This window comes from Dendropsophus ebraccatus, chromosome 1 (assembly GCF_027789765.1).
Source record: "Dendropsophus ebraccatus isolate aDenEbr1 chromosome 1, aDenEbr1.pat, whole genome shotgun sequence".
Taxonomy (NCBI): domain Eukaryota; kingdom Metazoa; phylum Chordata; class Amphibia; order Anura; family Hylidae; genus Dendropsophus; species Dendropsophus ebraccatus.
In genome coordinates, this window is record NC_091454.1 from 222003664 (window position 1) to 222029467 (window position 25804).

A 25804-nucleotide genomic window follows, 5' to 3' on the forward strand; every position below is an offset into this window, starting at 1 on the left:
TTCAACCTGTGCAGCCGCATACAGTACATGTATCCCACCTGTGCAGCCACATACAGCACATGTATCCCACCTGTGCAGCCACATACAGTACATGTATCCCACCTGTGCAGCCACATACAGCACATGTATCCCACCTGTGCAGCCACATACAGTACATGTATCCCACCTGTGCAGCCACGTACAGTACATGTATCTTACCTGTGCAGCCACGTACAGTACATGTCTCCCACCTGTGCAGCCACATACAGTACATGTCTTCAACCTGTGCAGCCACATACAGTACATGTATCCCACCTGTGCAGCCACATACAGTACATGTGTCCCACCTGTGCAGCCACATACAGTACATGTATCCCACCTGTGCAGCCACATACAGTACATATATCCCACCTGTGCAGCCACATACAGTACATGTATCCTACCTGTGCAGCAACATACAGTGCATGTATTTCACCTTATCAGCCACATACAGTACATGTCTCCCACCTGTGCAGCCACATGCAGTACATGTATCCCACCTGTGCAGCCACATACAGGACATGTCTCTAACTTGTGCAGCCACATACAGTACATGTCTCCCACCTGTGCCCCAACAGTGATTAAGGGCCCTTTGTTCTATCCCCTAATAGTGCTGCTCTGGGGTCACTTCCACACTCTACAACAGCTGCAAACACTACAACTCCCAGCATTTACTGCAGTGCTCAGGATGTGCTGGGATTTGAAGTACAAATGAGTAGACAACTCAAGGGGTTGTCCCCTTGGAAACTACAACTCCCAGAATTCTCTGAGAGCTTCATATGTGTAAGGCATTCTGAGAGTTGTAGTTATTGTTATTCCGGGAGTGCAGGATGGGACCAGGTCAGCATGTCACTTCTGGCAGGTTCTTTATTTGGGTGCCCCCCATGATCAGTTCTATTGGTGGGCAACAGGTAGCCCAGTCCCACACTGGGGCCTGCACAGACTACAGTACAGTGGTTTAGTGGGGCTTGGTATCTCTGCTGTAGGACTCTCCCGAGAAACCAGGACACATGTACCGGATATCCGGGCGTACAAATGTGGAGAAATGATTAGGTTATGGGGCCCAAACACATTTTTTTGCACGGGGCTCTTTGCAGTTTGTGTCCGCCTCTTGGTAACCACATATGCAAAGCGGTTTTTGCCTAAACACTGCAATTTACCCTTCTTCTTTGTCAGCTACCAATGTTTCAGCCATTACCTATTTGTTACCTTTTTTTAGAGACTATGCCTCCATTTGTGGTGGTTCACACATCCGGTAAAGGGGGGGGGGGGGGGAGGACTACACCCCATTAGGACTGTTCGGTGTCCATATATATTAACCAAACATACTGTATCTTCTTTTCTCAGTCCTCAATGATCAATGATAAACTTGTAATCCTCAGCTGGATAATCCCATCTGCATAGAAGTCAATGTAATTGTCTTTTGCCCCCAAGGTCCAAGGTGACAACGTCTCTGAGGATCGACATTCATTTATATATTTAGCACATAATGAAATCCCTGCTCAGTAAGTTGCAGTCTCTATATATAGGACCTATAGGAGATACAGTATATATACCATTCATCTTCAGTGTGATCTCAGCAGACATTGGAGAATACAATGTAAGTACTCGGCCTGATTTGCTTTCCTTGTCTATATACATAGGATCACATTTCATACTGACTGCAGGTCTCTCGTATATAGTATTTACTCTCACCAGTTGACTGGTTTACATCTTGCACATTGTATTTAGACCTACATACTCCAGGTTGGTACAACATTACGGCGACAGCATTCCAGTCTGGAAGTCTTCTACTAAACTTAGTGCACATTTTTAAAAACTAGAAATGTTAATACCAAAGGGCATGGTCAATGGGACCAGAGAGATCCATGGTTCTATGTGATTTACTAACAGGTATCTACTGTAGGTTATCCAGTGGTTAAGCTCCTGAAGATGTCATTGGGTTGGAAGGGTGTCTCTTCCTTTTGAAATTTCAGGTGGTATCTTGGTATCCTATTGTCTCTATGGCATAGCTGGGGTCATTGAGGACCTTAACCAATTATCTAACTGCTCAGGCCCAGGGTTACTCAGAGTTGGAAAGTATTTTTTATTTGAAATTCCAGGTGGGGTCTTGGTGTCCTATTGTCTTTATGGTGTAGATGGGGCCATGAAGGAGCTTACTTAGTTATTTAACTGCTCAGGCCCAGGGTTACTCAGAGTTGGAAAGTCATTTTTTTGTTGGAACTTCCATATGAGGTCTTGTTGTCCTATTTTCTCTATTGCATAGCTGGGGTCATTGTGGACCTTACTTACCTAGTTATCTAACTGCTCAGGTCCAGGGTTGATCAGGGTTGGAAAGTAATCTTTTTCTTGGAATTTTCATGTGGGGTCTTGGTGTCCAGTTGTCTCTATGGTGTAGATGGGGTAATTGAGGACCTTACCTAGTTATCTTACTGCTCAGGTCCAGGGTTGCTCAGGGTCAGAAAGTAATCTTTTATTGGAAATTCCATGTGGGGTCTTGGTGTCCAGTTGTCTCTATAGCATAGATGGGTTCATTGAGGACCTTACCTAGTTATCTTACTGCTATCCAGGGTTGGAAAGTGAATTTTTTTGTTTTGAAATTCTCTGTGGGGTCTTGGTATCCAATCATCTATGTGGTATTTATGGAGGTCAGGCTTGACTTGCCCAGTTATCTAACTGCTCAGAACTCATTGTATATGGTGGTTGTCCCAAACACCCATTGCCCCCTATAATAATGGCCTACAGTAGAACGTGGAGGAAAAGCTGTGGACATAGAAATGCAATCTTCGGACCTTACAAGACAGTGAGCTGTTAGTATAATATATTCAGGGTTTGAGACTATTGGCTAAACTATTCTCCTAGACCTCGATATGTTAGGATATTGTAGAAATGTGGATTCCTAATGCGGATGATAAAATATTGTTTATGTTTTAGTTCTTGTTGTAATTTTGTAGCTGAAACCACATAGCCATCTTATTGTAAATGTAGCCACACGGCTTATAAGCTAAAGTGTAAGAAAAAGTTCACAATTGACTACACTCATATGGGTAGTTGGGCTAGGATAGCCATATGAATAGAGGTTGGGAACAGCTCACCAGTCCACACTCTTTAGAGGACCTGTGCGCAGAGTCAGTATAACCAGGGCCGTATTTAACATTAGGCACCCGTGGTCCGGTGCCTAGGGCAGCACCTTGCGGGGGGGCAGCACCAGGGAGCAGGGGGACAGAAAAAACATTTTTTTTTGTTTTTATTTTTTTAGTTTCCCTCCTCCCATTCAGACTTGCCAGTAAATCTGGTGTCTTTTCCACGGGGGTGGGGGGTATGGTGGTATTGGTCAGGTCTGGTATCGCCAATAGGTGTGTGAAGATGGGGCGTCTTCAGGTTTAGTGCCTAGGGCAGCAGCAGCTGTTAATACAGTCCTGAGTATAACCACACTAACAGGGATCCATGATGCTTAAGGCTGGCTTCACACACAGTATATTTCAGGCAGTATTTGGTCCTCATGTCAGGTACTCATAGCAACCAAAACCAGGAGTGGATTAAAAACACAAAAAGGCTCTGTTCACATAATGTTGTAATTGAGTGGATGGCCGCCATTTAATGGCAAATATTTGCTGTTATTTAAAAACAACGGCCGTTATATTGAAATATTGGCAGTTATTTACTGTTATATGGCGGCCATCCACTCAATTTCAACATTGTGTGAACAGATCCTTTCTGTGTTTTTAATCCACTCCTGGTTTTGGTTGCTATGAGGACCTGACATGAGGACCAAATACTGCCTGAAATATACTGTGTGTGAAAGCAGCCTAAAGCAGTCTTCTTGGTTTCTCTTCAAAGATCCATAAAGCACATAGTAATAAAGAAAAACACCTGATGGGTTTCAGGCTAAGCTGGGTTCACACACTGTATATTTCAGGCAGTATTTGGTCCTCATGTCAGGTCCTCATAGCAACCAAAACCAGGAGTGGATTGAAAACACAGAAAGGCTCTGTTCACATAATGTTGTAATTAAGTGGATGGCCGCCATATAACGGTAAATAACTTCCATTATTTCAATACAACAGCCGTTGTTTAAAAATAACAGCACATATTTGCCATTAAATGACGGCCATCCACTCAATTACAACATTATGTGAACAGAGCCTTTCTTTGTTTTCAATCCACTCCTTGTTTTGGTTGCTATACAGCCTCAAACATACAGCCTCAAATATACTTAGTGTGAACCCAGCCTATTATATTATAAACGTGTCATGATTAGGCGTGTTTAACCCAAAATGCGTTGTATTTTTTGTAAGGCCGGGTTCACACTAAGCAAAACTAGCGGAATTCCGCGGCAGAATTGTCTGCCATGGAATGCCGTTAGCCTCCCTCTCATAATGGGAGTCTATGGGAGGCGCGGGCTCCTGCTCTGTCCGCGCAGAAGAATGAACATGTTCATTCTTCAGCGCGGAGAGACGCTGTGAGAACAGCAGCGCGCGTCTCCCATAGACTAACACTATGAGAGAGAGGCTAATGGCATTCCGCGGCGGAATTCCGCTAGTTTTGTTCAGTGTGAACCCAGCCTTATAGTGCCTTGTATTTTATGGATCTTTGAAGAAAAAAAAAGAAGATTGACTCTATTCTGACATCTTGGATCCAGAGGTGTAACTACCACCATAGCAGCCATAGCGACTGCTACGGGGCCTGCTGCATCAGGGGGCCTGGTGGCCCATTCCTGCAATACACTGGGCCCCCTGAGCCATCATCATTTGCAGTACCGGGTGGCTGGGTGGGCCTCCAGGGTGCTGAATATATCCCTTTAACTGCAAGCGTTCCCGACCAGCATTTGCAGTTAAATGTTACGACTACACTTGACGGGTTTATGGTCAGTCGAGAGGGGCCAATCAAAAGTTTTCTATGGGGCCCAGCCATGCCTAGATATCTGTAATTGTGCTTATGAAGGTTGCTCAAATAGTGCACTCCAAGGTATTATATATTTTACCATCAGGAATCACATAGACCTGATAGAGAGCAGTGATGGGCAGAGACATTGGACATGTATATACTAACTACACACTGACTATATTCCCCAGGTACTTTTGACTTACAAGAGAGAGATGATCAGCACATACACATGGAGCCTGATATTTGCCCTTATTCTGGACATTCACGCCTTATACAACAAAGATTCCACATGCAGTCTGGATAAAACCGAGCTGGAGGGGATAAAACAGGCTGGAGATGTGGTGATTGGGATTATAATATCTCTTCATATGGACAGTGTGTACCACCATAACACCTTTACTGAGAGGCCGGTCTGGAACACCTGCACCAAGTAAGGAACTGTTACATTGATGACGTTTTTTTCTTGTATAGCAGTGGCCGCTCTTTAACCCCTTTCGGACAGGGCTGATTTTGGCCATGAGCCCATTTTTGAAATTTGACCAGTCTCACTTGATGCTATTACTCTAGGCCAATCTGGGATAATTTTTTGTGACATATTGTACTTTAACCCCTTAACGACATCGGGCGTAAACTTACGCCCTCGCGCCCTGGTACTTGGCGCATCAGGGCGTAAATTTACGCCCGATGTTTCCCCGATCGCTGCGTGTTCACACACAGCGGTCGGGGAAGATGGCCTGCTATAAATCATAGCAGGCCATCTTAGCTTCACGGCACGGGGAGTGGTTAACACCCCCCGTGCTTACGATCGCCGCTATAGGCTGATCAATTCAGATCAGCCAATAGCGGCGATCGGAACCTTTCCGGGTCATCGGCGACCCGATGACCCGGAAAAAAATGGCGGTCGGTGCTGTCCGAGGACGGCACCGACCGCCATTACTGTAAAAAGTAATGGTGATCGCCGTGCCACCGGCCCGATCGCCGTGAACGGCCGGCCGGTACCGGCCGGCCATTCACGGCGATCGGGCCGGTGGCACGGCGATCAGAGTCCCACAATATAGTAAATACCTGCCCTGGACCCCTCAGCTAGGTAGCCGAGGGGTCCAGAGCAGGTATTTGTACATTACTCACCTGTCCCGGGCTCCTGATCGGCGTCTTCCGGGTTCGCGGCATCCTCGTCTTCGTTCGGGTCTTCGGCTTCTTCCGTGACGTCACGTTCGGCTTCTCTCGGCTATTTTCGGCTCCAGCGTCGGCTCTTTCCGTATTTTGCGCTCTGCTGCCCTCTAGCGGCTGATATGTGTAATACACTTATCAGCAGCTACAGGGATGTTCAAATGTAGAAATTTTTTTTTTTTTTTTTTTTTCAAATTTTTTTTTTTCTATTTTCCGCACCCTATCGCCGCTGAGTGTTGATCAGCATCGCACGAAAGTGCGCTGCTAATCAGCAACTCCTCCTTTTTGGCGTAGGGTGTTTTTTTTCTATATTCTACTGCCACGGTCTGCTTATAAGTGCCGCACATAAGTGCGGCATTTATCAGCAACTCCTTTGTTGGCGTAGGTTTTTTTTTTATACTTACTGTAAAAAAACACGTAAAAAACACTAAATTACACCACACTACATTGAATAAAGTTTGACACTACACCACTACATACCCCATATACCAATCCCCGTATAAAGATGGCCCCCAGGGTGTTTTCGGCGTCAGAGGGATACGTTATTATTACCTCCGACACCGAAACAGCCAGTGAGGATGAATGGGGGGTCCTTCGTTCCTCCATTCATCCTCATCATCCTCATCCTCCAATGACGTATCTGGGGGTAGCGTAGCGTACGCTGCCCCCCAGACACATCTTTTCCGCCAGTACCGTCCCAATAAGAGATGACGGTATGGTGTGAAATTCTACAAACTCTGTGAGCGTGCCTTAGGGTACACTTACAGATTTCGGGTACGTGCACACTGCGGAATGGCGAAGGATAACCCTTTGTGCATTCCACAGCTGGCACCCGCCGGCGGACTGATGCAGGCATGTGTCTCCACCCGTGTCATAGAATCCATTCTATGCACGGGCGGATTCCATCGTCCATCCAAAGAATGAACACGTTGGACGGAGAGCGGAATCCGCCCGTGCATAGAATGGAGTCTATGACACGTGTGGAGACGTGCGCCTGCATCAGTCCGCCGGTGGGTGCCAGCTGCAGAATGCACGAAGGGTTATCTGTCGCGATTCCGCAGTGTGCATGTACCCTTAGAGTGTATGTAGGAAGGGACACCCGAATCCAGCCCCCAGATGCCCCCCTCCCCCCCATCCTCGGAGTTAGTGGGAAGATCGTCCGGGAACTGATCTTCCCACTGCTGGATAAAGGTCACCACCTGTACGGGGATAACTTTTATACCAGCGCCCCCTCCTCTGGTCTCTCGCTGCCCTGTAGCTTGCAGCACGATCCGAACATATCAGAAGCAGTAATAGCGCCCTAATATTTAGCAGCCATGGAGCGGACCCAGCGCTTCTGGATATGAAGGACCCCGTATCGCACCAGGGCAACATTTTCCAGGTGACGTCCCCCACACTGGAGAACGGGAGACCCCAGAAGAAGTGCAGAGTGTGGCGTAACAGGGGGATCAGGAAGGACAACATTTTCCAGTGTGACGCCTGTCCTGATCCCCCCGGCCTCTGCATACTGGATCGCTTCAAGGCGCACCACACGTCATTGGGGTTCTACATTATCTAAATTCTGTCCCTTATTCCTATTTCAGGGGTCACGTTGATCCAGGGATTATTCTGATCGCCATTATGGAGTCAGGAAGGAATTTTTCCCCTGTGATGAGGCTACTGTCGTCTGCCTCACGAGGGGTTTTTGCCTTCCTCTGGATCAACACAGGTTGAATTTGATGGACACCTGTCATTTCAGACCTTATAAACTAATAATTGGCCTAATACCCCAAATAAATTAGAATGGTCCCTTTTCCCCAGCTAAGTAGGTATGGCCGCCATTTCCATTAGAGGATGCCATGTCGCAATTACAAAGCCTCTGTGCGGCCAGGACAGTAGAAACCCCCCACAAGTGACCCCATTCTGGAAACTACACCCCATAAGGAATCTAAGAAGGGGGGCAGCGGGGATATGGCCCCCTGGTGACGGCCACATTTGGGACGTGAAAATGAAAAAAATTGTATTTTTTATTTTCTCGGCACATGTTCTACGTAAGTGCCCGTCACCAGTGGTGTCCATATGCTCACTGCACCCCTTGTTAGATTCCTTATGGGGTGTAGTTTCCAGAATGGGGTCACTTGTCGGGGGTTTCTACTGTCCTGGCAGCACAGGAGCTTTGTAATTTCGACATGGCCTCCATCCTCCATTCCAGCCTCTAAATGGCGCTCTGTCCCTTTGGTGACTTGCCCTGTGCCCATATGGCACATTATGTCCACATGTGGGGTATTTTCGTACTCAGGGGACACTACCCTACACGTTTTGTGTTCATTTTCTTTTTTAACCCCTTGTGGAAATGGAAAAAAATCAAGGCTAGACCAACATTTAGTGTAATTTTTGTAAAATTTTTACTCTAAATCATTAATCTTGTCATGTTTTTTCATTTTCACAAGGGGTTAAAAGATAAAAAAAAACATTTAATGTGTAGAGCAATTTCCCCTGAGTACGGAAATACCCCACATATGGACATAAAGCGCCATGCGGGTGCAGGGTAAGCCTCCGAAGGGAAGAAGCGCCATTTGGTTTTTGAAGGCTGGATTTGGATGGAATGGATTTCGAGGGGCCATGTTGCATTCAAAAGGCCCCTGTGTTGCCAAGACAGTTGAAACCCCCCACAAGTGACCCCATTATGGAAACTGCACCCCTCAAGGAATGTAACAAGGGGTGTAGTGAGCATATGGACCCCACTGGTGACGGACACAAATGTGGAACAATGTGGCGTGAAAATGAAATATTACATTTTTTACACTATAATGTTGGTTTAGCCTTGAATATATCATTTTCACAAGGGGTTAAAAGAGGAGAAAAAAAACAAAATGTGTAGCGCAATTTCCCCCGAGTCCGTAAATACCCCACATGTGGACATATAGCGCCATGCGGGTGCAGGGTAAGCCTCCGAAGGGAAGGAGCACCATTTCGTTTTTGAAGGCTGGATTTGGATGGAATGGATTTCGAGGGGCCATGTTGCATTCAAAAGGCCTCTGTGTTGCCAAGACAGTTGAAACCCCCCACAAGTGACCCCATTATGGAAACTACACCCCTCAGGGAATGTAACAAGGGGTGTAGTGAGCATATGGACCCCACTGGTGACGGGCACAAATGTGGAACAATGTGGCGTGAAAATGAAATATTACATTTTTTACACTATAATGTTGGTTTAGCCTTGAATTTATCATTTTCACAAGGGGTTAAAAGAGAAAAAAACACACAATATGTGTAGAGCAATTTCCCCCGAGTCCGTAAATACCCCACATGTGGACATAAAGCGCCATGTGGGCGCAGGGCAAGCCTCCGAAGGGAAGGAGCGCCATTTGGATTTTGGAGGTTGGATTTGGCTAGAATGGATGATGAACGCCATGTCGCATTTACAGAGCCCTCCTGCTGCCAAAACACTGGAAACCCCCCACAAGTGACCCCATTCTGGAAACTGCACCCCTCAAGGAATCTAACAAGGGGTGCAGTGAGGATATGGACCCCTTGATGACGGGCACATTTGTGCCATGAAAGTGAAAAAATGAAATTTTTCCCTTTCACGTCACATTGTTCCACATTTGTGCCCGTCACCAGTGGGGTCCATATGCTCACTGCACCCCTTGTTAGATTCCTTGAGGGGTGTAGTTTCCAGAATGGAATCACTTGTGGGGGGTTTCCAGTGTTTTGGCAGCACGAGGGCTCTGTAAATGCGACATGGCCCTTGAAATCCTTTTCAGTGAAATTCAGCTTCCAAAAGCCAATTGGCGCTCCTTCCCTTTGGAGGCTCATCCTGCGCCCGCTTGGCACTTTATCGCCACATGTGGGGTATTTCTGTACTCGGGAGAAACTGCGCTACACATTTTTTGTCTTTTTTTGCCTCTTATCCCTTTAAGAAAATGAAAAATTGAAGGCTAGAACAACGTTTTAGTGTAAAAAATAAATTTTTCTTTTTTCACGCCATATTGTTCGGAAAATCTGTGAAGCACCTGTGGGGTCCAGATGCTCACCGCACCCCTTGTTACATTCCTTGAGGGGTGTAGTTTTCTAAATGGTGTCCCTTTAGGGGTGTTTTTTAGGTTTTGACACCCCAGAGCCTCTGCCAACCTGAAGTGGTACAGTCAAAAATGACCAAATATAACGGAGGCGTTGAAATTCACTAGGCGCTCCCTTATATCTGAGGCTTGTGGTTGCGTCAAATAGCGCAATAGGGCCACATATGGGGTATTTCTATAAACTGCAGAAACGGGGCAATAATTATTGGGGTGCATTTCTCTGGTAATAGGTTTATAATTATGAAAAATATTGGATTACAATAAAATCTCTGCACAGAAAATTAAAATTTTCAAATTCCTTACACACTTGGCTTTTATTTCTGTGACTCCCCTAAAGGGTTAAAACACTTTCTGGATGTGCTTTTGCAGAGTTTGGGGGGTGCAGTTTCTGAAATGGGGTGCTTTGTGGGGCTTTCTAACATACAGGCCCCTCAAATACACTTTAAACCTGAACAGGTCCCTAAAAATATCTGATTTTGAAATTTTACTAAAAATTTGGAAATTTGCTGCTAATGTTTTAAGCTTCCTATCGTCTAAAAAAAATGAAAGATAGTTTAATAAATGCCGCCAACATAAAGTAGACATGTTGCTAATGCTATTTAATATATAATTTATGTGGTATAACCACTTTCTGTATACGCAAAGAAGTTTCAAAGTTGGAAAAATGCATTTTTTCACATTATTTGGGTTTTTTTCATAAAGATTTGTTATGAGTATCGACTCCAATTTACCAGAAATGTAAAGTACAATATGTCACGAGAAAACAATCTCAGAATCAGCCGGATAGGTAAAAGCATCCCGAAGTTATTAATGACTAAAGTGACACTGGTCATATTCATAAAATTTGTCTCTGTCATTAAGGCCATTTCAGGCTCTGTCCTTAAGGGGTTAAGTTAGTGGCAAATTCTGGTCTTTAGCTGTACAATTTCCTCTCCTGGTTTTGTTTGCAAAAAATACAGTGTGTGAACCTAGCCTTAATCATGCGTTGGTTTTATTGCCAACATTGTAATGCACATGGCGATACTAAAAATGTATACACTGTATATGTATTATTACATTGGGGGATCTGGGGATTATGTGTGTATTTTAATACAATATATATATATAATTTTTTTTTTACTTTAACCCCTTAACGACATCGGGCGTAAGTATACTCCCCCGCAGGGTGGGCTTTGACGCAAACGGGCGTATACTTACGCCCGATGTTTCCCCGATCGCTGTGTGTTCACACACAGCGGTCGGGGAAGATGGCCTGCTATAATCTATAGCAGGCCATCTCTGCTCGTCGGCACGGGGGGTGATTAACCCCTCCCGTGCCGACGATCGCTGCTATATGCTGATCAATACAGATCAGCATACAGCAGCTGAAAACAGCTTTCCAGGTCATCGGTGACCCGGAAAGCAATGGCGATTGGTGCTGTCCGAGATAGCACCAATTGCCATTAGTGTACTGTGTAAAGATGGCGCCGATGCAACCCCCACGATCGCCGTGATAGGCCGGCCAGTATCGGCCGGCCCATCATGGCGATCAAACTGTAAAAAAAACAGTTTTGTCGGGTTCTGCACCCCTCAGCTAGGTAGCTGAGGGGTGCAGAACAGGTGTGTGTGGTGCAGGTGTACCATACTCACCTGATCTGGGCGTCCGGAGCAAAGATCTGCGGTCTGCGCCGTCCTCGCGTCTTCTTCGGGTCACTTCTGGGTTCGGTCGTCCAGCGTCGGAAATCTTCGTAATCGCTTGGGTCCTCGGGTTCGGCAGGCCTCGGCGATCTCCGGCAGCGTCGCTCTACTGCCCCCTAGCGGCTGATCAGTGAATATCATTCACTGATCAGTTGCTTTGGGTTAACAAGATTTTATTTTTTATTTTTTTCCAATTTTTTTTTTCTTCTTTTTTTGCATCCTAACGCCGCTGAGTGCTGATCAGCATCGCACATAAGTGCGCCGCTGATCAGCAACTCCTCCTTTTTGGCGTAGGGGCGTTTTTTCCCCCTATATCCTACTGCTACTGTCTGCTGATAAGTGCCGCACATAAGTGCGGCATTTATCAGCAGCTTCTTTCTTGGCGTAGGGATATTTTTTCTTACTGTCAAAAAAACACGTAAAAAACACTACACTACACCACACTACATGGAATAAAGTTTTACACTACACCACTACACATTTACATACCCCATATACTAGTCCCCGTATAAAGATGGCCCCCAGGGTGTTTTCGGTGTCGGACACATACGTTATTATTGCCTCTGACACCGAAAAAGCCAGTGAGGTTGAATGGGGGGATCCTTTTTGACTCCATTCATCCTCATCCTCATCATCCAGTGACGTGTCTGGGGGTAGCGTAGCGTACGCTGCCCCCCAGAAACGTCTTTTCCGCCAGTACCGTCCCAATAAGAGATGACGGTATGGCGTGAAATTCTCTAAACTCTGTGAGAGTACCTCAGGGTACACTTACAGATTTAGGGTACGTGCACACTGCGGAATGGCGAAGGATAACCCTTTGTGCATTCCGCAGCTGGCACCCGCCGGCGGACTGATGTGGGCGCGCGTCTCCACCCGTGTCATAGACTCCATTCTATGCACGGGCGGATTCCGTTGTCCGTCCAAAGAAGGAACACGTTCATTCTTTGGACAGAGGGCAGAATCCGCCCGTACATAGAATGGAGTCTATGACACGGACGGAGACGTGCCTGCATCAGTCCGCCGGTGGGTGCTAGCTGCGGAATGCACAAAGGGTTATCCTTCTTCATTCCGCAGTGTGCAGGTACCATTACAGTGTATGAAGGAAGGGACACCCAAATCCAGCCCCCAGATGCCCCCTCCCCCCCATCCTCGGAGGTAGTGGGGAGATCATTCAGGAACTGATCTTCCCACTGCTGGATAGAGGTTACCACCTGTACGGGGATAACTTTTATACCAGCACCCCCTCTTCCGGTCCCTCGCTGCCCGAGCTACTGTAGCTTGCGGCACGATCCGAACATATCAGAAATAGTAATAGAGCCCTAATATTTAGCAGCCATGGAGCGGACCCAGCGCTTCTGGTTAAGAAGGACCCCGTATCGCACCAGGACAACATTTTCCAGGTGACGTCCCCCACACTGGAAAACAGGAGACCCCAGAAGAAGTGCAGAGTGTGGCGTAACAGGGGGATCAGGAAGGACACCATTTTCCAGTGTGACACCTGCCCTGATCACCCCGGCCTCTGCATACTGGATCGCTTCAAGGCGCACCACACGTCATTGGGGTTCTACATTATCTAAATTCTGTCCCTTATTCCTATTTCAGGGGTCACGTTGATCCGGGGATTATTCTGATCGCCATTATGGAGTCGGGAAGGAATTTTTCCCCTGTGATGAGGCTACTGTCGTCTGCCTCACGAGGGGTTTTTGCCTTCCTCTGGATCAACACAGGTTGAATTTGATGGACACCTGTCATTTCCAACCTTATAAACTAATAATTGGCCTAATACCCCCAAATAAATTAGAATTGTCCCTTTTCCCCAGCTAAAAAGATATGGCCGCCATTCCCATTAGAGGATACCATGATGCAAATACAAAGCCCTTTGTGCTGCCAGGACAGTAGAAACCTCTCACAAGTGACCCCATTCTGGAAACTACACCCCATAAGGAATCTAACGAGGGGAGCAGTGGGGATATGGCCCCCTGGTGACGGCCACATTTGGGCCGTGAAAATGAAAATATTGTATTTTTTATTTTCACGGCACATGTTCCACATATGTGCCTGTCACCAGTGGAGTCCATATGCTCACTGCACCCCTTGTTAGATTCCTTATGGGGTGTAGTTTCCAGAATGGGGTCACTTGTGGGGGGGTTTTACTGTCCTGGCAGCACAGGAGCTTTTTAATTGCGACATGGCCTCCATCCTCCATTCCAGCCTCTAAATGGCGCTCTGTCCCTTTGGTGGCTTGCCCTCTGCCCATATGGCACATTATATCCACATGTGGGGTATTTTCATACTCAGGGGAAATTACCCTACACGTTTTATGTTCACTTTCTTTTTTAACCCTTTGTGGAAAAGGAAAAAAATCAAGGCTAGACCAACATTTAGTGCAAAAAATGTTTAATTTTTACACTAAATCATTGATCTTGTCTTGATTTTTTCATTTTCACAAGGGGTTAAAAGATAAAAAAAAAACACTAAATGTGTAGAGCAATATCCCCTGAGTACGGAAATACCCCACATGTGGACATAACGCCATGCGGGTGCAGGGTAAGCCTCCAAAGGGAAGGAGCACCATTTGGTTTTTGGAGGCTGGATTTGGCATGGATTTCGAGGGGCCATGTTGCATTTAAAAGGCCCCTGTGTTGCCAAGACAGTTGAACCCCCCCACAAGTGACCCCATTATGGAAACTACACCCCTCAGGAAATGTAACAAGGGGTGTAGTGAGCATATGGACCCCAGTAGTGACGGGCACGAATGTGGAACAATATGGCGTGAAAATGAAATATTACATTTTTTACACTATAATGTTGGTTTAGCCTTAAATTTTTCATTTTCACAAGAGGTTAAATGAGAAAAAAACATATAAAATGTTTAGAGCAATTTCCCCCGAGTCCGTAAATACCCCACATGTGGACATAAAGCATCATGTGGGCGCAGAGCAAGCCTCCAAAGGGAAGGAGCGCCATTTGGATTTTGGAGGCTGGATGTGGCCAGAATGGATGATGAATGCCATGTCGCATTTACAGAGCCCTCGTGCTGCCAAAACACTGGAAACCCTCAAGGAATCTAACAAGGGGTGCAGTGAGGATATGGACCCCTAGATGATGGCCACATTTGTGCCGTGAAAGTGAAAAAATGAAAATTTTCCCTTTCACGTCACATTGTTCCACATTTGTGCCCGTCACCAGTGGGGTCCATATGCTCACTGCACCCCTTGTTAGATTCCTTGAGGGGTGTAGTTTCCAGAATGGGGTCCCTTGTGGGGGGTTTCCAGTGTTTTGGCAGCACGAGGGCTCTGTAAATGCGACATGACCCTTGAAATCCATTCCAGTAAAATCCAGCTTGCAAAGGCCAATTGGCGCTCCTTCCCTTTGGACGCTCGTGCTGCGCCCGCTTGGCACTTTATGTCCACATGTGGGGTATTTCTGTACTCGGGAGAAACTGCGCTACACGTTTGGTGTTTTTTTTTTCCTTTTATCCCATTGTGAAAATGAAAAATTGAAGGCTAGAACAACGTTATAGTGTAAAAAATACATTTTTCTTTTTTCTCGCCACATTGTTCTGAAAATCTGTGGGGTCCAAATGCTCACCGCACCCCTTGTTACATTCCTTGAGGGGTGTAGTTTTGTAAATGGTGTCCCTTTAGGGGTGTTTTTTAGGTTTTGGCACCCCAGAGCCTCTGCCAACCTGAAGTGGTACAGTCAGAAATGACCAAATATAACGGAGCCATTGAAATGCATTAGGCGCTCCTTTGTATCTGAGGCTTGTGGTTTTGTCAAACAATGCATTAGGGCCACATATGGGGTATTTCTATAAACTGCAGAAACGGGGCAATCAATATTGGGGTGAATTTCTCTAGTAATAAGTTTATAAATATGAAAAATATTGGATTACAATAAAATCTCTGCACAGAAAATTTACATTTTCAAATTTCTTACACACTTAGCTTTTATTTCTATGACTCCCCTAAAGGGTTAAAACACTTTCTGGATGTGCTTTTGCAGAGTTTGGGGAGTGAAGTTTCTGAAATGGGGTGCTTTGTGGGGCTTTCTAACATACAGGCCCCTCAAATACACTTGTAAACCTAAACAGGTCCCTAAAAATATCTGATTTTGAAATTTTAGTGAAAATTTGGAAATTTGCTGCTTATGTTTTAAGCTTTCTATTGTCTAAAAAAAAATGAAAGATCGTTTAATAAATGCCGCCAACATAAAGTAGACATGTTGCTAATGCTATTTAATATATAATTTATGTGGTATAACCACTTTCTGTATAAGCAAAAAAGTTTCAAAGTTGGAAAAATGCATTTTTCAAAATTTTTCACGTTATTTGGGGTTTTTTCATAAATATTAGTTATAAATATCGACTCCAATTTACCAGAAATGTAAAGTACAATATGTCACGAGAAAACATTCTCAGAATCAGCCGGATAGGTAAAAGCATCCCGAAATTATTAATGACTAAAGTGACACAGGTCATATTCATAAAATTTGTCTCTGTCATTAAGGCCATTTCAGGCTCTGTCCTTAAGGGGTGTCCCACCATGACAGGTAGTAAAAAACATAGCACTGCGGATCTGCCTTGCATTGTAATCTGCCTGTCATTGGCAAAGCTGATCAGACTTTCCCCTATGGCTGAGCCTGATCAGCCACTATAGCTATGGCACTGGATCACTCGGCACAGACCCAATGGTGAACAGAGGGAGAATTCTCCCTCTGTTCTGCCCTATAGATGCTGCTCTTAGATTGCCCTGATCACAGCATCTAGAGGGTTAACTGCTGTATCCTAGCTCAAAGTTTGATAATATGGTTGAAAAAAAGACACATGTCCATAAAGTTCAATTAAGGAGGGGATGGATGCAGGGAAGGGGGAGGGATGATGGGTAGGTTCTACATATAAGAATTCATGTTATTTTGGTCTAAGAACTTGTCTTTCCTGCAGTGAAGCCTCCACTGTTTTTGCTGTGTGTGTGTGCCTATGATGACAGGCTATTTAGCCAGTTCTGATCCTAGATGATACTTTCCAAGGATATTTATGTCTTCAGTTACCCTAAGAATAATGTTAGACAGCCTATTTCCAGTATGAGGGTTGCTGTCAGGGGCATGGTGAGGAGGTGCGGTTCTGTATCCTTCCAGACTACCAGCCAGCGATGGCAGTCTCAGGGGCAATTGCAATATCAGGTTGCAGTTTTCCTCGGACTTTCGAAGCCCCGTTCCAAGCCGGCCATCCCCCCCCCCCCCCCCCAATGATTAACAATGGAGGGGGCTGACTGGGGGCAGATCACCGCGTGGGGGGGGGGGGGGGGCGCAGCTATGTCCCCAGATTGGCCTACCCACTCAACAGTGGAGAGGGCCAGTCCAGGACCAGGCCAGACCGGCGCTGTAATGGCCAGCAGCCACGTCCCAAATGCCTTAACAGCTTACCACACACAACTAACAGCATGGAAACAGCGCTGAGGATAAAGGTATGAGATATGCGTTCATCCTCAGCGCCCCATGCCCACTAACCTGCTGACCAACTAACCTGCTGCCAACATCCATCAGACAGTGGATATGCCAAATTGTCTCTTTATGAGTATAGAACTGAGATGAAAACCAGCCCCATATATAACAAATCACTCAATTGCACTGACAGCCAAGGGTTGAACGTGAAAAAGGTTCAGAAGACTGAAAATGGGTCAGTCAGTTAATACAAGAAAAATTTAGAATATCAGGGCCTTTGCTGTCAATTTCCCTTGTGAAAAAACACAATAGCATCAACCAGTGAGTAGAAACTTTACCTGGTCATCGGGCTTCTTTTTGGTAACCTCTTGATCCATATCTCATAAAAGTTATAACTTCATATCTTCACTAATTTTCCTCATTCTAAAAATACTGAATTTCTTTCTATCTAAAGGTTTAGTCTCGAGAACTACCAGCAACTCCAAGCTGTCATTTTTGCAATTGAAGAGATCAACAGCGATCCTGAGTTTCTTCCAAACATCACTTTGGGTTTCCAGGCCTATGATCCTTGTTTTGATGTCCAGCACAGCTTAGCAGGAACTTTGCAGGCGGTATCAGAACAGAATAAAGCCGTCCCCAACTACAGATGTCTTGTGGACAGTCCCCTAAGTTCTGTCATTGGTCTTTCAGCATCCACACACTCTCTTTTTGTGGCCTATATTCTGGGGCTTCTTAGATACCCTCAGGTATTGAATGTCGTTAATGTATTGGTTTAAGAATTTAACTACTGTTCCGGTAGTCATAGATTTGGAAGTAAGAATAGAGCAGGACAGGTCTAGCTAGAGGACCAGAGGATCCTCATGAAGTTATAGATTCAGAAGAATAGAATGAAAATTAGGAATAAGTCTCAGTCAAGTAGTCATGAAATCACAGATTTGGGAAGATACTGAGAAGGTGAGAAGAGGTCTGGACTAATCCAACTAGAAGACAAGAAAATCCTCATGTAGTCCTAGATTTGGGAAGATACTGAGAAGGTCAGAATATGGCTGGACCAATTGCTTCTCAGCCTTTTGGCTAAGATCAAGTGTAGTATCTGTTCTTATCAGTTTAATATCTGATACGTCCCCTATCTGGGGACCATATATTAAATGGATTTTTAGAACAGGGAGATGGAAAAAGAGCTTGCTCTGTCTTCTCCAGGCATTGACCTGGTATTGCAGTGCCACCAGGTTCAGTGCACCAAAAAAAAAAAAAAAAAAAAAGAATATGGCTGGACCAGTCCAACTAGAAGACCAGAGAATGCTCATGTAGTCCTAGATTTGAGAAGATACTGAGAAGGTGAGAAGAGGTCTAGACCAGTCCAACTAGAAGACCAGAAGATTCTCATGTAGTCATAGATTTGAGAAGATACTGAGAAGGTGAGAATAGGGCTGGACCAGTCCAACTAGAAGACCAGAGAATGCTCATGTCATAGATTTTGGAAGATACTGAGAAGGTGAGAATAAGTCTAGACCAGTCCAACTAGGAGACCAGAAGATTCTCATGTAGTCAAAGATTTGGGCAGTGAGAATGAAGCTGGGCTGATTCAGCTAGAAGACTAGAGGATCCTCATTTAGTCATAGATTTGGAAGGGTAATTGGAAGTGGTCAGGGGCAGACAGGGAGTGTAGTATTATGCCAAACTCTTCCCTTGGCTATAACTCATAATCAGATCTGGAAAACATCAAAAGTTTACATAGCTAATAGTAATACTTTAACCCTTAGAGGACCGGGCCAATTTCAATTTTTGCGTTTGTTTTTTCCTCCTTGTGCTTAGAAGGCCATAGCACTTGCATTTTTCCACCTAGAAACCCACATGAGCCCTTATTTTTTGTGTCACTAATTGTACTTTGCAATGACAGGCTAAATTTTTTCATAAAGTACACTGGGAAACCAGGAAAAAAATCAAAGTGTGGTGAAATTGAAAAAAAAAAAAAAAAAAAACGGATTTCTTTTATTTGGGGGGGGGGGGGGGGGTCGTTTTTACGCCATTCGCCCTGGGGTAAAACTGACTTGTTATATATGTTCCTCAAGTCGTTATGATTACAGCGATATGTAACATGTATAACTTTCATTGTATCTGATGGCCTGTAAAAAATTCAAACCATTGTTAACAAATATATGTTTCTAAAAATCGCTCCATTTCCAGACTTATAGCGCTTTTATCCTTTGGTCTATGGGGCTGTGTCAGGTGTCATTTTTTGCGGCATGATGTGTTCTTTCTATCGGTACCCTGATTGCACATATGCGACTTTTTGATCGCTTTTTATTACAATTTTCCTGGATTTCCTGGATTACGCACGCGGCGATAGCAAACATGTGTATTTATTTATTTTTATTTATAACATGGGAAAAGGGGGGTGATTCAAACTTTTATTGATTTATTGTTTTTATTAATAACAACACTTTTATTTGTACTTTTACACTTATACTAGAAGCCAGGGTTATTCCCCCTGGTGTTAGGGTTATTGCCCCTGGGGTTAGGGTTATTCCCCCCTGGGGTTAAGGCCATTAAGCTGCCATACTTTTTAACATACATATCTTTTTTTTTTGGATCAGATCATTTTTTTTATTAAAGTCACAAAAAAAATTTGCATTTCTGTTTTGAAAATACAATCAAACAGGACACAAAAACAACAAAGCGCAAGTACAGGAAGAGCAGGAAGTCTGTAAGAACTGTACATATTAGTAATGATTGGCGAGTCAACTTACAAAGTTATGTATACTGCCTCCCGGCGAACATTGTGCTTGAACAGATAAGTAACATCAAAACACTTTTACACATACTAAATCAAACATCTATTAGAACTACTTGTACATGTCCACAGTACCGCACACAAGAATATTTTTCTAACTGGCTCAACTGGGCTATTCTTGTGTGCGGTAACATACATATCTTTAGTAAATTGTTGTTGACATGTAAACCTATTTCCATACCTTATTTTCTACACAGATTAGCCATTTGTCTACTAGTCCTCTGCTGAGTGACCGAAGAAAATTCCCCTCCTTCTTCAGGACTGTTCCCAGTGATGTATTTCAGTCCAGAGGTCTTGCTCAGCTAGTTTTGCAGTTTGGATGGACTTGGATAGGGCTTCTAGCTGTGGACAATGACTATGGCCAACAAGGGATTCAACTTGTGAAACAAGAGATAATAAAGGCTGGAGCATGTGTGGCCTTCACAGAAACCATTCCCTTAAGTCGAGCTGATCGCAATGCTCCACACGTTGTTAGAGTAATGAAACAATCTTCAGCCAAAGTTGTGGTTGTCTACTCTAGTGACATTAACTTATTCCCAATATTGGCTGAGATGATAAGACAAGATGTTACCCAAAGGATATTTGTAGTCAGTGAAGCCTTGTCAACCTCAACCTTCTTCCAGGGAATCACTGCAAAGTTTGTTTCGGGCACACTTGGTCTAGCACTGAATAGTGGGACAATTCCTGGATTTAAGGATTTTCTAAATAATGTTCATTCATCCAAGCCCTTCGGAGGAACATGGGCAAAACTATTTTGGGAAAAGACTTTTAATTGTGAATTTATTGACAAGAACAACATCACAAATTCTTCTTCAGTAAAACTATGTACAGGAGCAGAAGACCTCAGGAACGTAACAAACAGCTACAATGATGTTGACCATTTACGAGCTACATACAATGTCTACATAGCGGTAAAGATAATTGCCATGGCGTTGAAAGACCTGACATCCTGTCAAAGCAATGAAAAAGCCAGTCTTCACCAGACATGTCTGGACTTTTCTAAGTTTGAACCTTGGAAGGTATTTTATATTTCAGATTAGCAATTGTAGAAATACATTTAAAAAAATGTAGATGAAGATTTTAAAAAGGGAAAAAAAATTTTGGGAAGAGATGTGGCGTTGTAGGTCCAGCCATCTCTACCAATAGGTTAAAGGATAAATCGGGCAGGGAGGGGGCTTATGGGTAAAAAAAATCATTGCGGGCAGGGGGTGGGGGAACATAAAAAAAGACACTATGCTTACCACTCCCGGTGCCCGCACAGCACTGCATCACACAGCTCCTGGACCCCACTAGCTGTCATCTTCTTCCCGGTTCCAGATACGTCACGACCCGGAATCCACATCACAGACTGGTGGGATTTAGCCCACTCAGCCAATCAGTGATTGCATTGTCATTGTGTTTGTTCTTAAAAAAAATAAAAATCTTACTTTATTTGTTTTAAATGTTTGCTATTTTTTTTTTCATATTTTCATTTTTTATTTTTATTCTAATAACCCTTTTCACAGCTTCTACGTTACATAAAACAAGCAAGAATAAGGCTGAGTAGTGGTCAAGAACTCTACTTTGATAAGAATGGAGACCCACCTGCAGTCTATGATATACTGAACTGGCAACTGGGTCCAGACGACAACATAAAACACATCAAAATTGGAAACTATGACACCACGAGATCTTCAGATCAAGTTTTCCATATAAACACAAGTATAATCCAGTGGCCTGCTGGAGAAGAGATGGTAAGATCGTAAGAAAATGACCGTTTTACTGTACCAATGAAAATAATATCTTCATGGTCATCAAAGTGTAATTAATGGAGTCATGCCATTTTTTGTTTATCATTTGTAAGGCTGGCCATAAACAACTCATGGTTGGTGCCAAGGTTAACCCTCTCCAGCTGCTGATAGGTAAATTAACGTAGCTGCAGCCTATGCCCCGAGACTGCAGCAACGTTAATTCACAATAGAGGATGACACAGGCACAAAAGCTGTGCAGGTGTCATCAGCATGGGTCCTGGCTGTCAATGCTAGCTGGGGCCCACCGCAACTGTCAGCACCTGAGCCATGCTCCGGTGCTGACAGTTAACCCTATAGATACTGCGTTCAGCATGACCACAGCATCTGTAGGGCTTCAGACAGAAAAGTCTGGTGTCTTGTAACCATCGGCACTCTGCAATGTGATCGCAGAGTCCCGATGGTAGACAAGGAGCCTGAGGCTTCCAGTGTCCTGTTACAGAGGCAGGAGGGAGGTAAGGCCAGCTTCAGCCCCTCTTTCCCCTGCCACTGTTACAAGCTTCTAACAGTGGCAGTGGACAGAGGGGAGAAGGCAGAGTTAGGGACTTCAGATTATGATACCATAAGCTGAAGTCAAAAAACGACCTGGGCATTGATGACTCAATGACCCATGGTCATGAAAGGGTTAACATATACAGGAAATTTTTAATTAAAATCACTACCTGATATTTGGTTCCTCCATGATATGTGCCTTAACATATGCATGTTGTGGATTTGTGCTTTAGGTTGGCAAATTCATTCAAGCATACCCCTGCACATATCCCAGAGATGAGAAGGATGACAGTGTATACAGTGGTCTCTAAAAAGCTTTAAGTGTTTTTTTTCTCCTCAGTTCTTAGACCCTCAGGTTCCTCGCTCGGTCTGCAGTGAGAGCTGTCTTCCAGGTCTCAGGAAGGCTATGAAAAGAGGAGAACCTGTCTGCTGTTTTCAATGTGTTCAATGTCCTCAAGGAGAAATCTCCAACCAAACAGGCAAGAAACTGTCCAACGTATCTACAATTAACATAAAAATATCATGCATATTAGTTACAGTATACCAAGTTGCTCACATCTTTGTTTAATGTGTTTTAGATGCTTTGGATTGCCTCAAGTGTCCATGGGATCAGTGGTCAAACCTTCAGAAATCAAAATGTCTCCCAAGAACCATAGAATTTCTCTCCTATGAAGATCCATTGGGAATGACCTTGGCAGTGACCACAGTCATTTCCTCCTTAGTCCCTACTTCCATATTCCGAGTTTTCATAAAATATAAAAAGAGTCCCATAGTGAAGGCAAACAACTATCATCTAAGCTGCTTTCTTCTCTTCTCATTGTCTCTATGTTTCCTCTGTTCCTTGTCTTTCATTGGTCCGCCACAGGTTGAGAAGTGTCTCCTACGACAGTGTGCATTCGGGATTATTTTTACACTTTGTGTCTCTTGCATCTTAGCCAAAACTTTTACAGTAGTATTTGCCTTTTTGGCTACAAAACCGGGCAGCCGGCTAAAAACTTGGACAAGTCTTAGAGTTTCTCTCTTATTTATATTCCTATGTTCCTTCCTACAGTTTCTCTTGTGTATCATTTGGGTGTCGCTTGCTCCTCCATTTCCCCAGTACATTAGTACACAAGCACAACCCACAATCATCAGCTATGAATGTAATGAAGGGTCACCTATCGCATTTTGGTGCATGTTGGGGTATCTTGGCCTCTTGGCATCTATCAGCTTCATTGTAGCATTTATGGCCAGGAGACTCCCCGACAGCTTCAATGAAGCTAAATTCATCACTTTCAGCATGCTGGCCTTCCTTAGCGTCTGGGTGTCTTTTATTCCAGCCTATCTTAGCGCTCAAGGAAAGTACACTGTAGCTATGGAGATATTTGCCATTCTTTGTTCCAGTTGGGCTCTGGTGATCTGTATGTTCCTTCCTAAATGTTTCATAATCTTGTTCCGACCGAACATGAACTCTCGAGAAAACCTCGTTTGGAAAGTTAGGGTTTAACAGCATGGGTGACATCAAGAGGAAATGATCTTTTGATGTATATTTTGTAACATATGAAACTCATCGCAATTTATACACGTTGCAAGTCAAAAGTAGATTTCTAATCCAATCAGCTGACACATGTTCTTTGAAATTTTAAAATGGCCATACTCCTTATACTAAAGTAAGCTGAACCCCCAACCTGCAGGTAGGTTCCACCAACAGTATAAGGTGTATGGGAGCCTCCCGACTCTCCAACAACAGATGATGTCAGTAGAGATAGGGTAGGGTCGGGTATGCTGTATTTTTAACACATGACCCTTTTGTTTTCAGAGGGGCAAGACAGTACCAGAGCAGTCTGACTTCATCTTACCCCTCCCTAAAGAGAACATATAAATGTTTATCTGTGCCAAACATATTGAGAAATTGGAAGAAATAAGTGTTGGCCAGATGTTAAGCCAAGATTTATAGAAAATATAAGTACACCTTAAGGAACTCATTGACTTAGCCATCGCTATGACTTCCACAGCCTTTAACAGAGAGAACCACATATATCCATGGCCACCTATATGTCACTGTAATAGTTAATCAGGTAAAAGTCAAGTTTAGACCCATAGGTAATATGGTGGCCTTCACTATTTTCTGGTCCAGGGACCTCCACGCACTTTAATTCAGCCCTGACACTGCCAAGAAATACCAGCGTTTTTGTAAACCTTAGTTTTAGAGGGTAATAGGTTCTACATGTAATTTACTTTCCTTTACCATGAGTTAAGGATTCCTCATATCTATTCTTTGTAAAATCAAGCTAATAAATATACGAATCACTATAACAATGGTTGTCTGAAATAATTCATATGTGAAATTTTCATACACATATCCAGTTGTTCTTCAAAACCAAAAAATGGAAGGAGATTACTTTCACCAGGAATGTAGCTATTGGGGCATGTAAATTGGGTGCCGAGTGCCAGGTGTGCAATATAAAGCTATCTACTTGTAACAATCTACTTCTAAAACTTAAAAAGAATCCCCCAAAATGGGACAAATCTTTTTATACTTAGATTTAGATTAAAAAATATATATACTTACCTTTCTTGCTCCCCAACCGTCAGTATTTGATCAGTTTTCATCATAAGTACTGAGTAGCACTTCTTTAGGAATGTGATGTCATAGACCCTCTCAGCCAATCAGTGTCTGAAGTGGGACACCGATGTAGGTGGCTACATACGTCTATGAATATTTGATTTACTTACTGACCTATTGAAGATTTTTTTTTTTTTTTTTTAACAGAAAACCATTACCATTAAGGTCTAGATCAGAGCCACTCCTTCCTGTTTTATTAGGATTTGGGAGATGAGGCTTATAACCAGGAGCTGTTGTAAGAATAATGCCAGGAGGTGTTGCAGAAGTATAAAAAAAAGGTTTTATTTATATATTTTATCATAACCAACAATGACTTCATAGATAGAAAAAAAACAAAACAACAAAGAACTTTTAACACATGACCAGCCTTCACAGCATCGAGTTCCGCACAGCAAAGTTGGGGAGCAGGGCCTCTCGTGCACCATGTAACAACATGCAGAGTCTCGAGTTCAGGGGTTACAAAATATGAACTGAATATCCAGGGCTGAGCCCCTGACTAAGGTAAAAACTCTCAAGATGGGGGAAAGCCCACTCCATATAGACCCAATGCCAAAGGCCAACCTCTCAAGAACACAATTCACAGAAAAGACACCGAACATTCACACACCTTACACACCCTGCGACACTCCCATACCCCACCCCCAGCCCGGCGCCGCCTGCGCGCCTAAGACTGTATAGGAGAGGCCGTTTCAGGGAGGGCCAACCAGTGCAACCAAATCTTATCAAATTTTTTAGGGCAGTTTCTCTTCAGGTAGAGTATTCTATACAGGGGGATGTATGAGTTAACAAGTGTCTTCCATTGCCCTAAAGAAGGGGTGTCTGGAGATTTCCATGCCATGATTACTACCTTCCTGGCGCAAAAAAGGAGAAT

General features: G+C 44.0%; 1 protein-coding gene and 1 non-coding gene across 2 annotated transcripts; both read left to right on the top strand.

The window, feature by feature from the left end:
• Positions 1–5117: 5117 nt before the first annotated feature.
• On the top strand, positions 5118–24189 carry LOC138784910 (extracellular calcium-sensing receptor-like). The gene is made up of 7 exons (XM_069960615.1): positions 5118–5335; positions 17710–18001; positions 20247–21068; positions 21555–21782; positions 22669–22807; positions 22907–23802; positions 24127–24189. The coding sequence occupies exons 1-7, from the start codon at positions 5118–5120 to the stop codon at positions 24187–24189; spliced, it is 2658 nt and encodes an 885-aa protein (XP_069816716.1).
• Positions 18310–18500, top strand: LOC138781873 (U2 spliceosomal RNA). Its single transcript, XR_011361585.1, has one exon. It is a non-coding gene; the product is annotated as a U2 spliceosomal RNA (small nuclear RNA).
• Positions 24190–25804: the final 1615 nt, after the last annotated feature.

What these genes read in the sequence shown, in the direction of transcription:
- LOC138784910 (XM_069960615.1), top strand. Translation starts at nt 5,118, where the DNA reads ATGATCAGCACATACACATGGAGCCTGATATTTGCCCTTATTCTGGAC. An exon ending in GTCTGGAACACCTGCACCAA is followed by an intron (nt 5,336 to 17,709) that starts GTAAGGAACTGT and finishes TTCTATCTAAAG; the next exon opens with GTTTAGTCTCGAGAACTACC. An exon ending in GGCTTCTTAGATACCCTCAG is followed by an intron (nt 18,002 to 20,246) that starts GTATTGAATGTC and finishes TTTTCTACACAG; the next exon opens with ATTAGCCATTTGTCTACTAG.